This window comes from Protopterus annectens, chromosome 2.part1, assembly GCF_019279795.1.
Source record: "Protopterus annectens isolate FY-2018-M chromosome 2.part1, PAN1.0, whole genome shotgun sequence".
In the NCBI taxonomy this organism is placed as follows: Eukaryota; Metazoa; Chordata; order Ceratodontiformes; family Protopteridae; genus Protopterus; species Protopterus annectens.
In genome coordinates this window covers 1384074496-1384090008 of record NC_056729.1, presented here as the reverse complement: position 1 = coordinate 1384090008, position 15513 = coordinate 1384074496, and the positions used below count along the sequence as shown (strand labels likewise).

General features: G+C 40.5%; 1 protein-coding gene across 2 annotated transcripts in view; it reads left to right on the top strand.

Moving 5' to 3' along the window:
- Positions 1-3982, top strand: part of AGBL5 (AGBL carboxypeptidase 5) — a 2459386-nt gene extending 2455404 nt beyond the window's left edge. For both annotated transcript variants that reach the window (XM_044062862.1, XM_044062863.1), the window contains one exon: positions 2543-3982. In XM_044062862.1, coding sequence (XP_043918797.1) covers positions 2543-2620 — 78 coding nt within the window. In that variant the 3' untranslated portion in view covers positions 2621-3982. The remainder of the gene's footprint in view (positions 1-2542) is intronic.
- The last annotated feature ends 11531 nt before the right edge of the window (positions 3983-15513 follow it).

Genomic DNA, 15513 nt, shown 5'->3' with positions numbered 1-15513 from the left:
CACCCACCTATGGAAATAAGTGCACAGTTTAGCAACATATTCACACACACACACATTCATCTGCCTTGCATCTATGCTCACAAAATGTTTTCCTATATGTTTCAGGTGTTAGCTTAAACAGTTCTAAAAGACATTTCTTTACAGCAGTATAATCAAAACATGCAACGTCAGACATTTTGGGCAGAACAGTTACAGCTTTACCATGGAGTAAGGTGGTCAGGAACCATACCCAGAACCCTTGGTCAACTTCATACTGTTTACATATCCTCTCAAACATATGAATGAAACTATCAAAATTACCCCCCCCCCCTTTAAACTGCAGAAGTAATTTACTGACCTCTTGTGCTTCTGGGGTCCAGTTACTCCCTTCCCCATTATCTCCATGATGCTGGCGAGCAGTCAGCATCTCCTTCTCATGCTGCCTCTGCCTCTCTTGTTCCTCAGCTTGAAGACATAACAGTTTCTCATTCTTCTCAGCCTGCAAACGTCACAGTCTCTCATTTACTTCTAATTCCACATGCCTGGCCCCCAACTCAAGTCTCTTTAGCTCCAGCTGGATTTTTAAGTCCACTGCAGAAAGGTTGAGCTGTCCATTCTCTGAGGGAATTATATCTCCACTGCCAGTCTGATTGTCCTCCTGGTTGCTGTTTTCTGATGCAGCTGTAACCAAGGCTGCAATCAGGTCTGCCTTAGTCAGGTTTCCATGCACCAGTCCTCTAGCCTGGCCCATGTCTGCCAACTGGCTCCTTGTCATCTTTCCATACTCCTCTGCTGACATGCTGCCTGCTCACCCTGATGAACTAAGCTAACAAAAGAAATAAAACAATTGTGATCTGAACTCTGAGTATTCACTGCGTGGCTGTTTTAGAGTAAAAAACACTTTCAAAGCTCACCGTACACAAGCTACAGGATTCACTCAACCCACACCACTACAAGCCAATTAGTATTTGCCAACTAATTAATATGTGATGTGGATATCCCACTTCTACAAAAAATTAATATGCGATGTGGAGATCCCTCCACTGCCCACCAATTAATATGATACACAACCACTGCCACCAATTAATATGTGACACCCGTGCCCTGCCCCAGCAATCAAGGAGCCTCAATCCTCTCCACTACCACCATAGAGGGTGTCTCATATATGAGGAAAGGATAACAAATACACACAGTAAAGTGCAATTTCCCTAAAGAGCACACAGAGATCACAGTCAGTCTGGGGCTGGTCGCTCCCTTCCTCCCCAGGTCCCCAATAAGACTCCCCACTGGCACAGCTATAGGGTCCAGATCTCAGCCTAGCTGGGCAAGCTAAAATCTCCAGCACCCTCTCTGTCCAACCAGTGCTTTGTGTCCCTGCCCAAGTAGCTGACACACACACACACACACTTTGAGATAAGAGTTTACACAACCACACAGACACTTCTGGGGAAGGCTGACACAGGTTCTCCAACTGTGCCCCTTTTACCCAGGCTATACGGTAGTACCACTTGCCACCACCCAGCTAATATTTATCAGCTACCCAAAGGCCCTTAAAAGGGTGTCCAATTATTACTGTGCAATATTATTATCCAATTGGTAGTATGACTAAGCAGTCAAAGCTTATTAGAGTGGCTTTGTACAGTTTTACCAAAGGCATGCAAGTACTCTTAAGAGCTTAAATTATCTCTACACAAACCAGCCAGTTAAAAGGTTTTAAAATATTTAGCAATGAATAATTGAAACCACATGACAATACTTTCTGCTACACATACAGCGTTAGTCAAGAGTTCAGAGATCACACAGAAATACATAAAATAAATCAGTAGTACAGTTCTGACATCACAGAAAAAACAGTCTAATCTTTATAGTACTATTTCTACAAGAAAACACACTTTTAAGGTAACTTAAGACAACAGGCAGAATGCTGAGTTGGATAGTCAATACAAAAATGCTTAATGCCTTCTGGTTCTCTCTGTTTAAATTGAAACTGCAGTTCTGATAAAACATTACATCATTTCACACTTTCCTGGTGTTCCCAGGCTGACAGAAACTGCATGTACATTCTTTTACACTTAGAGCAATAAAGGACATTCCATATGTAAATTCTGGTCATTAACTTTAGCCTTAAAACAATAGGCAGGAAGCCTTCATCTAGCCCAGCCGGAGCCGAATTGTAAACATCAAAGGCAATCATGAAATAATTTTAATTTCAAAGGACCAACAAGAAATGCTTGACTTAGCTTTCTTTACAGCAGATGGCAATGTTGCCATGTTGTTTTAAGTTCAACATTTCACAGCATATTCTTTCATTTAAACAAACAAGCTTGTAGTTCACCATTCATATTTACAAATGATAGAATTATCTGCACAATTCTATCTGGCTAGGCTGGCAGCCTTCACCCATCTCTACCAGACTTCACAGAGCTATTCAGAAATGGCCCATTATGGATGTATATGTTGTATGTGCTTAATTTTTATATAATCATCATAAAATTATTACAGAAATCTCAAAACAAGATGTGATTATTTATGCCATTTATAAACCTTTGTTCTTTCTCTGCAGCATTTGATTGGCACCTCAGTTGAAGCCAGCCAGCTTGCCAGCTACAGGAAGATTTTATCATTTTGTGCTGAAACCTGATGGTGATGTTACATTGCCTTTGGTCTTCATGACTGAAACTTATAAAGGAACTTTCAGTTTTTGATAAAAAAAATTGTTGCAAAGTTATATTTCGTCATTCCAGAAGGAGAGGTGATTGAAATAACATTATACATGTATGATACATGTGTTCTAAATTTTGGGCAACAGTCTATATATGTGCACCATAAGTATGAGCCAAAGTCAGTCAAGACTGGTATTAACCACTATTTAAGCAGTGTACAATGATTAGACAACATGTATTACAGTTTTGTGTGAGGATCCTTTAAATGATATAATAAGAAAATTATTTGTTTAATTTGTGAAATGAAAAGTTATGGCTTCTAGGAAACACATTTCTGCACTAAAGTTGGATTTGCACATTTTTGATATGTTCTGATGCAGCACTATGTAGCAATGATTTTTCAATTTCACTTTATATGGTACACTTACTTGCTTACTTAGCAGGCATTTAGCAGATTTGTAATATAAAACACAGCAAGACCTCATCTGAATGTGATTTTTATACAAATGTGTTTTTTTTTTCTTTTTTCGGAAATATGCTCACTGACCTTCCTTCTCAATCAGTTTAAGTCCTATTTCAGTAGCTTGCATTTTGATTTTAAGCCTTAGTTTAGTAGCCTGTATTTTGATTATGGCAACCAGTTTCTGGCCTTCTGAACTGAGAAGTGTGGCTCCAGTTTGGAGCAAAAAAAAAAAAAAAACTATGTTATACTGTGCTAAAAATTATTTTCTTTTATTTTTCAGATTTTTTTTAATTGTGTGAAGGTAACAGGCATCTTAAATGCACGAAATTAGTCTCAGTCCACACTAAGAATGCTGGAATTAAATCTTGCAGAATTCAAATGCTCAGAGCAAAATATATAATAAAGCTCTGTATAATAAAGTTTGGAAAAAAAGTGACTTCAGTTGCAAATGATAGTAAGCACTTCAGATGGGTACATATTGCAGTGTCTATAGACTTAAATTTATTATGAATCATGGTACCAATTTAAGGCATTTCATCTTGTGTATTTCTAAACATTCCAGGTACTTTTACAACTGCGAGAGCTTCCTCGTGTTAAAAAAATATCTACGTTTTTTTCAGGTATTCTTTTAACAATGAGAATTGCTTTATGTTAATATCAAGTTTTTGCAACTTTAGACTTAATTTGGTTAAAGCTATCACACAGTTTCTCATGTGTACAGTATTTAGATATGTACATATGTAAATCAAATGTTGATGTAATGTTAATGGTTGTGCACTTAACACTAGAATAATTTGCTATTTTGATATTAATTTATTTAAAAAGATGATATGGACAAGAGTGTAAGTATTATATAAATAAATAAATAAAATGTACATGTGGCAAATCTTTTACAAGAATGTATATTTTCTAAGTTCCAAAATGTATATTTTGTCAGTTGGTGACATATTAACTCTGTCCTCCTGCCTACCCTTTGGCACCAGTACTACTTTACTTATTCAAGCTGGTAGGAGGCCCACAAGCTCATTATATGCCAAAGAGCTAGAACTCATAATGCTCTGCTTTGGCCTACATTTTTCTACGTCAGCGAAATCATTTCTCACTGAAAACATTTCCTTACCTTACATTTAGAATATTCTGCAGAGCAAAGCACATTTGTTGTGGCTGTAACTCTTTCAGCAAAGGATATATAGCAGATGACATTCACATTTATGATAATCCAGTAACTGTTATAAAATAAGATGTTCAGTAGACATCTCAATTTTTTATAACTGTAAGCATTTAAGGCTAAGTGTATTTCCAAGCATCTTTGGGAAATTCACTGAAAACTGTTCATCAAATCTGAAAATTGCTCTTGAAAAATGAAAACAGCTGTTGAAAATACTTCTGCATATACCACTGCACAGAAAGAAAAAAAAGTAGTTATTGCAAGAAAGAACATGATGAAGTGGAATGACTGATAAGGCATAAAACAGTTTTCAGTACATTTTGACGAGTTTGCACATTTGCATTTTGACTATTTACTACTAATAGCCTTTATGCTTGCTTTCTTCTCTGCTCTGTTAGGGCCGTAGATGTAGCCCTAAACTGTCATTACAGTCATCTATTATTAAAATATACATTTTAGTAATACCACATACACTATGTTGTAAAAAAGGACTAACTGGTTTACCACAAATAAGCTTCTGTAACTCAACATGGTCTCAAAGTCATGCTTCAGTTACATTCCCAGCCAAACTGTTAAGGACAACATTATTTTCAGACATTACTTTGTCACAATCCCAACAAAAAATATGACACTAAAAACACATTATTTAGCTTAAACATTTATATGTGTAGTGTAGTCAGGATTTCTCAGTGAAACCTATCTTACCATCCCATTATTATTCCACAAGAGACTTTCCATGCCCTGTGGCTTACTTTGCTGCCACAAATCAAGGTCCTCAACCTACGTTGTTTTCACATTAACAGTGACAAAGAGCTGCACTCTTTCTGTTAAAATCCACATCATTCATACTTGTTATACCAACTGTGCAATTGAGAATCCCACAACACAAAGTAAAGGGAATAAACCATAAAAATGAAATACATATGTCGTATTAAAAGGGTTTCACATATGGATTTGCCATGTAACTGTTGCTGAAATGTGTTTTTGATAACTGTTCATACATTTAAACTCTGTTGCCACTTTCAAAGGTGCAGAAAATGGGTACTCCTAAGGTCCATTTCCTTGCTGTTCCTCACTGGATGCCGCAGTCATCTTTCCTCCGCCATCTAACTAGATGAAGCATGTGCATACTCCACTACTGTCCAGCTGCCTATATTTTTTCAGGGTATTATAAAGGAAGGAATTAGTTTGAGTAGTAACTTGTATTCAAGAACAAATAATGTGGAAGTTTCATGCTGAAGAAACCTTTATATTAGTAGAAATCTTCTTACCCAGATGTTCATTGTGTTTCATTGTTGCAGTTATGACTGCAGGGTTCTCCCCTGCCGGCAGGCAGTCCTCGTTGACCAGAATCCCAAAGTCTGGGTCCGGCTTCGGCTGTTCAACCATGCTCCCTGACGTCAGAGTGCCAGGAGTACAAAGCTGACAGCCGACGCCATGTTCCCCAGTCTTTCTTGCCGTGCGGTGATAGCAGTTCGCAAGTGCCGGTTGGCTGACTCCTGACAATCTCTTCTGAAAAAACTTCAGTCTGAAGACTTTCTTCTCCACTGAAAGCTAAGTACCCCGTTGGGGAAACTTTTTTCTTGCTCCAGTCCGATGTCAGAAAAAGTTAATAATTGTATTTCATGTGGGAAGCAAATACCTCATAAGGATTTTCATTCTTACTGTATTCCTTGCTTAGGCCCTGACCACGACGTAGCTAGTTGTCGGTTTTGTGCTAGATTCAATCAATGTACAATTAAACGAAGGTACGATTTTGCATTTCATTACTTCGGTAGGCGTTTTAATTACAAAATGTCATCAGATACGGTTCCAGCTATCGGAGTTCACAAATGACACAAGGACAAAGACAGGCCTCCGAGGTCCAAATCTGACGATATTGCACAAGCTGAGCCAGCTTCAGGTTCGGCCGTCGTCAGTGAGGTGCTTTTGCAGCCCGTGTCATCAGCCATTTCGGAACCGATGGCCGAAACAGACTCCCACAAGGAGCCAACAAGGCCTATGAACATTTCTATTGCAGGACCTTCGGACAATGCTCCTTCGGATGGGTCCGGAGCCGCTGTGCAGGTACCGGCTTCCGAAGGGGTTTTCAGGCCTACTCAGCTTCTAATAAAGGCAAAGACAAAGGCAAAGACTCCTTCCAAATCAAAGACTGCAACACAGGCCTCTTCTGAACCGGCTCCCAAGTCACAGGAACAGTTACTTAAGATGGCGGAGGATTTACTTACTATGATTAGGGGTTCACATCCCCCTCCAGATAAAAGGCCAAGGCAGGAAGTTCATTATGATTCCTCTGATCAGGCTTCTGTGTCTTCAGTTTCTTCTTCTGACCAGGAATATTCTTTCCCTCCTTATGAGGATTCTGATGCTGAGGAATCCATTCCTTCAGCTTCTCCCCCTGAGGATTTCTCTTTTGGGGAAACTTTGCATGAAATGAGGGAACATTTCCACTGGGAAGGACAGGAGTATTCAGAATCTGAGAAAAGACTAAGGGATTTTCTTCTTCTTCCCCAACATAGACCCCTGGCTATTCCTCCTGTTTTGGATATTGTAGATGATGCTTTTTCGGAGGCTAACTTAACCCCTGACTCTTTTCCTCCTGCTCCTGTTAAGCCTGATAGATATTACAGGGTTCCTGATTCCCACCAGTTTTTATACAAGAACCCTACTGCTGACCCTGAAACCATTTCTCAGGATCCCCTAAGGGAGTTAAGGCTGCTTCTGCTAAAAACCCCATTCCCACTGAGAAGGATTCTAGATCTTTAGAAAGATGGGGCAAAAAAGTGTACACTTCTGCTACTTTATCTATTAGGGCTTTAAACTGTTAGTTTCATATGCTGAAATACCAGCAATTTCTCTTGTCTGTTTTAAAACAAAAGCTTACTTCCATTTCTGCCTGTGCGGATGATATGGAATTACATGATTTAATGCATGCCACTGAACAAGTTGGGAAGCATGGTTTACACTGTGGATTTGATGCCTTGGAGGCTTCTTGTAGGGCTGCTGCCTCTGGCACAGTAATTAGAAGGCATGCATGGTTAAAGGAACAAAATTTGCCAGAACAAGTAAAAGCTAAATTATTGGATGCTCCTGTTCAACATAATGTTTTGTTTGGACCAAAAGCTAAAGAGGTGATTAAAAAGATGGAGGACAAGGCGAAATCATGCAAACAGTTAAAGATTTCTTACAAGTACAGCCACCCAGATTTAGCAGGAATTGGCCTACTAAAAATTGGTCCTTTCCCAATTCAGACAGGCCTCAAAGGGGTAGATACAGACGCTCCCGAGGAAGGCCTCAAACACAAGCCTCTTATAGACTGAGACAGTGGACTGCTTCCACCCCTAGGGGAGGAGAGGACAGGTCACAAACTCATAGGAAACAGACTCAATGACTCCCTCTGTTGGGCTGCAAGCACTTCTTGCCTGGAAGCCCCTCTCGGAGGAAAACTTTCTCTTTTTCATCAAAATTGGACTCATATAACCCAAGACAAGTGGGTTCTGGATGTGGTTTCAAGAGGTTACAAATTCCATTTTCATACCCTACCAAGGCCAAGCGGATGGCCAGACCTTCCAAAACACCAATAGACAGAGGCCTTAACCCAGGTGGAAGCTCTTTTGGCTATGAAAGCCATAGAACTTGTTCCATTTTCAGAGATGGGACAAGGTTTTTACTCAAGGCTCTTTCTAGTCCCCAGGAAGCAAAATTCATGGAGACCCATCCTGTATCTGTCAGTCTTGAACACCTTTCTAGAGATTCCAAAATTCAAGATGCTTACTCTACAGCAGCTACTTCCAATGCTGTCCAAAAATGCATGAATGGTAACTTTGGATTTAAAGGAGGCATATTTACACATTCCCATCAGGCAGGAACGCAGAAAATACCTCCGATTCAAGGCCGGATCGAGGCACTTTCAATTCTCTGTGCTGCCCTTTGGATTGTCTACTGCACCCAGGGTCTTCACCAAATGCCTGGCTCCAGTAGTAGCTTACTGCAGACTCAGGGGAATTCAAATTTACCCTTATCTGGATGACTGTTTTATTCAGGCAGACAGCAAGGAGATCTTACTCCAGCATCTACGGTTTGTTCAGGATCTCCTCAAGTTCCTGGGATTCACTTTAAACATAAAAAAGTCAAATTTGACACCTTCACAACAGATAATTTTTCTGGGCGCTTCTTTAAACACAACCCAGATGGCATTTCTGACATACTAAAAACAGTTTCAGCTGGCTTCAACGTTCAAAAACTTGGCAACTTTAACTCAGCTATCTGCAAGGAGATTCCTGCAGGCTTTGGGTTACATGGCCTCCTGCATCCTTCTCGTTCAATATGCAAGACTACACATGAGGAAAATACAGTGGTACCTAAAAAGTGTATGGTCTCAGCATTGCCACAGTTTAGACATACTGATCTCCGTCCTGCCTTGTCTTCAAAAGGAATTCCTTTGGTGGTCCAAGGCATGTACTCTAAACAAAGGGAAACCCTTCTGTCTGCCTCCTGCCACTCAGATTCTAACCACGGACGCCTCGGATTATGCATGGGGAGCCCATTTTCAGGGCAACTGTCTGCAGGGCCTATGGACAAAGGATCAGAAGCACCTGCATATCAATTTAAAGGAAATGTTAGCCATTCAGAAAGCTCTAATGGCCTTCAGGAATCTTCTGCAACCAGGACAACTACTGATACGGACAGACAACACCACAGTTATGTGGTACATAAACAAGCAAGGGAGATCTCATTCCTACCCCCTTTGCAGGCTAGCCATGGATCTATGGAACACAGCTCTAGCTTACAATCTGGACCTTCAAGCTCAGTTTCTACCAGGGAAGCAAAACCTCCTGGCAGACAGTCTGAGCAGAAACCTTTCGGATCCACATGAGTGGATGCTGGACTCCGAAATATTCAGGATGATAACAGCAGTCTGGGGATGTCCCCACATAGACCTCTTTGCATCCCATCTCAATCATCAACTACAGAAATTTTGCACCAGGACTTTCCACGAACAAGCTTGGAAAGTGGATGCACTATCTTTCAGTTGGAGAAACCTCTCGGGATATGCCTTTCCGCCTCTTCCTCTTCTTCCACGGGTATTATTAAAGATCAAACAGGACAGGCCCAAGATGATGATCTTGTTGGCCCCAAATTAGCCTCGACAGTTTTGGTACCCTACTCTGAAAAACCTATGTCTGGAGCCCCCTTGGGTCTTACCTCAGACTCCGAACCTTCTGTCCCAACATCAGGGTCAGGTTCTACACTCCCATGTCAGCACTCTCAGCCTGGCAGCCTGGTTAATCCAGGGCCTTTGATTCCTTCTCTCCTACCCAAGCAGGTTATGGATGTCATTTTAGAAGCCAGACGTCCTAGCACTAGAAAATCTTATGCAGGAAAATGGAAAAGATTTTGTTCCTGGATGCAGGCTCAGGATTCTGATCCTCTTCTTCCTAACATTCCTTTGATTTTACTTTACCTGACAGATCTCTTACATAAGGGTCTCTCTTTCTCTTCCATTAAGATACATGCCTCTGCTATTTCCGCTCATTATAATACAGACCCTCCAATCTTTTCCCACCAGCTCATGAGACAGTTTCTCAGAGGAGCTAAGAACTTAAGACCTCCTAGATCTCCTCCCATTCCTGCTTGGGATCTCAACTATGTTTTGGAAATGCTCATTTTACCTCCTTTTGAGCCTGCTGCCTCTTCTGACATCAAGTTTTTATCTTGGAAAACAGCCATCCTGTTAGCCCTGACCTCTGCCAGGAGAGTTTCAGAGTTGCAAGCTCTTATGGCTGTGGAACCTTATATTATTTTTCATCAAGACAGGGTGTCTTTGAGGACTAATCCTACATTCATGCCTAAAGTGATTTCCAAAGTGGCTTTAAATCAAACTATCCACTTGCCAACCTTTTTCCCCACTCCTCAAAATAAAGGGGAAAGGATCTTACAGTCCTTGGATGTACACAGACAACTACATTTTTACCTGGACAGAACCAAGGACGTCAGAAAATCAGAGCAATTGTTTGTTTCTTATGCTTCCATTTCCCAAGGTAAAGCCATTTCAAAACAGACCATTTCTAAATGGATTGCTCATGGAATCAGATTTTGTTATTCACACCATGGAAAGCAAATCCCAGGGAGTATACAGACTCATTCCACCAGAGCTGCTGCCACTTCTGCTGCCTTCCTCAGGGGAGTTCCTACCAAAGACATTTTGGAAGCTGCAACTTGGAGTTCTGTGCATACTTTTTCAAAGCACTACAATCTACCTCTCTACTCTAAGTCTAGGGCAGGCTTTGCTTCTGCAGTCTTGCAGGGCCTTATAGCCACCCCTTCTGCTTTATGACCACCTCCCTTTCATTTTGCTTTGGGATTCTACCCTACAGTCATGACTGCAACAGTGAAACACGATGAACATAGTACAGTTGTGTACACTTACCATAAATGTAGATGTTCGAGTGTCTTCACTGTTGCAGTCTGTTCCTCCCTCCTGTCCCCTCTTATTTTTACTTTTGTGTGGTTCCTTTTTTTACCATTCTTCTGAGGTGTATTTGCAAAGGATATGGGACCTTTTTTCACTTTTGGACTCCTGACATCTGGGGCAAGAAAAACTGGAGAACATGGTGTCGGCTGTCAGCTTTGTACTCCTGGCGCTCTGACGTCAGGGAGCATGGTTGAACAGCTGACGCCGGATCCAGACATTGGGATTCTGACTGACCGAGGACTGCCTGCCGGCAGGGGAGAATCCTACAGTCATGACTGCAACAGTGAAGACACTTGAACATCTACATTTATGGTAAGTGTACACAACTGTACTACATCAGTCATGCAAGTTTGACCTTGATTCAGTAATTGTTTTGGCTGCGGAGACCACTGGAATTTCTTTTGTCCCATTCCTACTATATTTTCTGTAGTTATATTGGGAATGTCCAGGAGAAAAATATATCAGCTGTATTATATAAAAATAGGAGCTGAATTTATTTTTTTGCTAGAGAGCATACTTCTGACTCCTAGGTATCAAAAGACAAGGTTCCAAGAGTCAAGTGTCAGGCCTGTGGGCATAAGAGGCTCTTGTGTTTATTCTATATAAAAGGATAGCATAGGAGGATTATGACCTGTAAAGAAAGCTGCACCTTTTTATCATGGGAGAAGTGAGAACTCATACTATTTACCTCTGGGACAGCATTAGTGAAAAAGAGGGAACCTACAACTTTATTATTCTTTTCCGAGAAGGAAGAAGACTTAAGAATTAATCTGTTCAGATCAGATGCATTCTGTAATAGACTTTGATACTGACAATAATGATATCTTTGGGCTCTCCTCCAAAAAAGGTTTTCTTTGGTTATAACAGCAGTTTAATAAACAGACATTTCAAGTACTAAGCAAGCAGTTTTATTCATCAAATCAGAAATAAATTAGGCTTTTCAAACTGAATCATACCAAGTTTCTAGCCATGCAGTAGTTCAGTGATTCTTTTTAAAGCATAAAAGTATGTCAAATTACATGCTATCCACTCCTACAATAATCTGATGGGTTTTACAGAGTTCTTGAAGGGCATATTTATCTTTATAAGACGCAAGTGGCTGACCATGCTACCATAGAGCTTTTGTCAGTCCTGCATTGAGAACTCTACCCTCTGACAAAGACAACAGGGTGCTTCATTGATTCAGAAAAAAAGGCATATGTGTGGGCCACTCTGGATAAAGAGCTATTAGCTGTCAGACCTGTATGGATTACTACCAGTCTGATATCTCATGCAGACTGATGGCCATAATCAGACTGATGACCATACTAAAAAACAAGTCAGCTGTATCTCCTTCAGAGAAAAGCTAAAGTAACCCATTTGTTTGACACAGTGGGATCACATATAGTCAGAAGTGTATGCAAGTCAAGTAAATGCCTGCTTTTAAGCTGCTACTTCTGGTTTTGTCATTTAAAGGCATGCGTGGCTTAGAAGTCAACCATTTTTTCATGATATGAAGACGTGTATGTTAAATGGGTTTTATTTGATTCATTGTGGTACTTTCAGAGAACCATGCTCCTACAAGCCTCTCATTCCATCAAGCCAGCTACTCATTTTCTAACTTATCCCAAGGTTCTGCAACCTCTTACTTGGTAATATTAAGTAATGGTGTACAGGGGATAAAACCTCTGGCAAAGAAGATGTGAGTGGTCTGCCTCTTTGTAAAACAAATGTATAGGTGTGAGCCCATTAATGGAAAGAGCCCATGGTATTGTTGTTCACTGCAGAGTGACTCGTTGAAGCATACCATATCAGTGCTTATCACACATTTTGATAAACTTTTCTCTTTGGAACCCCATCTTATAAAGTTCTGCAGTAGTCAGAAGAAAGCAGTGAAGCTATAAAGAGTATTAAGTAGTTTCACACTTATTTTCCAAAATATAATACAAATTATCTCATGAAAAAATGGCTAGTTTACAGAAAGCATATCAGACACTAGCAGCTTCCAAAACCAAAAGCAGCTTCAAAGAAAACAGCAGGCAATCTAGGGAAGGAGACCTCTGCAGTATCAACAGCAAGGGGCTCATTTCTAGCAGGATGAATTATTCCCAGATGTATATCCATACACCAAAAATGCAGTATCTCAAATGGCACCAGATCAAGTACCACCGGTTGATCAGTAGCCTATCATAAAGAAAAAAGGTAAAACTTGTTTTTGCATTCCTCAAACTCTCTGCTAATTATATAAACAACTCTGAGATTGCACTGCAGTGGCAAATCCCACAGAGAACAAAAAGTCATGTGTGTAATAAGCTGATTTTTGATCAGCTTTTTTTTTCCCCATTCAACAAGTTGACTTTTTCAACAAGTTGTATGTATGCTGTTATTCCCTACCCATTTGTAAGACATGGAGCCATATTCACTTGTTTCCTGCCTTTCTCCAGTTAGTACAAATAGGAGCCAGATTTTCTGCATACAAAACTTACATCGGCATCAAACCCCTTTTTCCCATTCTTGTACATATGTCAGGGTGTCATCAACAGTGACGATCACCTAGGGCCAATGGTCATACCACTGGATGGCTAGCCCTTCTGCTGACTGTTTGCACAGCTCAATGGGCACAAATAACATCAGATCAGTGGGTCATAAAGGTAGCGTTAGATGTTACTCGCATCGAATTTTACAATAATCTGGCCCCCAGCTCCACCACTTATATATTAAGATCAGTAGCTTACCTTAGCCTTCCAGTTCTGCAAAATTATATTTTGCTAGCCGAAATGGTTCTAGATGTAGAAACATTTTATTGAAGATTCAAAACATTGTAGAATGTTCTAGTTAGACAATGAATGACATTTGTCAACCCCAAAATTCCTGAAGATACTGGAGGTCATGTCCTTCATCCTAATAATTCCCTGTGCAAAGCTTCACATGGGAAAAATTCAGCAGTATGTGAGAACCTTATAGAATCAGGAAGATTAACCTTCATATTTTAACCTTCCTGTTCTGCATTTGCTTATAGAAGAGTTAGTAGTGGAGATATCATTTTTTTATGAACCTACGTTTTGCATTCCTACCTCCTCATCCAGACAAGTAACTAACTACTCTTGTGTTAGATTATACTTAAGAAGCCCACTACCCAGGGATACCAATGCTAGAAAACTGACCTCCATCTCAGAAAAAAAATCCGCAAAAAATGTAAAAGAAAAGTTAGCTGTCCTCACACAGAAAAGTTTTCAATTAGTTTGTCAACAAGGGACTCTGTAGTGACAGGCATTATTGCAGTGATGTGGTACATAAAGCAAGGGGGAACACACTTCCAGTTGTGATGGTTGGCAGTGATTATTTGGGATCAGTCAGTCAAGGCAAATCAAATCTTGCTGTTATTCTACATACCAAGCCAGTAAATAAACTGGCAGATACATTAAGCAGAACCATGTCTATGCTCACGAAAGAACACAGGACAGAAAGGTGTTCCAGAATGTAGTAAAGGGGTGGCTTTGACCAGTTCTAGACATGTTTGCATCACACCTGAATAACCAGTTTTCCAAATTTAGCTCCACATCTTATCTTCTTACATTGGCAGCAAGCACCTTCTCAATGCCATGAAACCAGGGTCTTCTTTATGTATTCACCCAAACTCTCTAATAGTATAAGTAGTTTTAAAGATAAAAAGTGAAAAAGCAAATCTAATTCTATTATCCCTTCTGACCAAGGCAACCATAGGGTTCATAGCTCGCTAACTCAGATGTTAGTAGCAGAACTCCTAATACTACCTAAAAGCAGCAAGTTTCTCTCTCTCTCTTGCTCCAGGAGGGAAAGTGCTTCATGCCTTCATCCTGTCTTTACACGTAAAAGAATATTTTTTAATAGACCGACTTGTTTCAGTTAACTTCATTTAATACTAAATGGGATGTTTCAAAACGTATATGTATGCTGAAATGGTGCCATCTATTATTCAGCATCAAAATTTATTAAAATTCCAAATTGCCTTTGTTTGCTACATTCTTCTTCTAGCTTTCTTTCTTTTCTTCTTTTCTCCCGAACTGGCAGCAGGCAGAGGTGGTCAACTCCATAGTCGATACACTGCTGTGGGTGCTACCGGATTCTAGACTTCCATCATGACACTTCTGGCAAGCAGCAGGTGTCTGTTGTGCACACATGTCCAAAACAGCGCAGCCTCCTGTTCGATCTATTTGTTGATCATTGACTGCTAATCAAATCTGGTCCAGATGCTCTCATTTCTAATACGGTCACAAAGCAAACTTCCCAAGATTTGGTGTAGGCATCGCATTTGGCAAACCTCAAGCTTATTCAGGTCTGGCTTGAGGAGGATCCATGTTTCCAATCTATGAAGTAGAATTGACAAGATCACTGCCTGGAAAAAGTCAAATCTTGGTGGTGATAGAGATGTCTGCCCTCTTCCATAGGCACCACCTGAGTGAGGCAAATGCTGCAGTGGCTTGTCCAATCCTGCTATGGACATCAGCTGTTGATGCCACCTTCTTCTCCTGGACCAGCAAACCCAGATACTTGAATTCTTGCATTTGTTCAATCTGAACTCCCTCGAGGTGGACAGTGGCTTGTGACCTTTTGGTTGCCATTAATTTGGTCTTGTCTGCAGGCCATTAGATTGGGTGATATGGGTGATGTTTTAGAGTATAGTTGTGGCTTCAGCATCGCTATATGCAAAAACGAAGTTGTCTTCGGCGAACATCAGGTCAGTCACAGAATCACCTTCATCATACTGGACTCCAGTCTTGTCCTCATATACTGTCCTCATGATGGC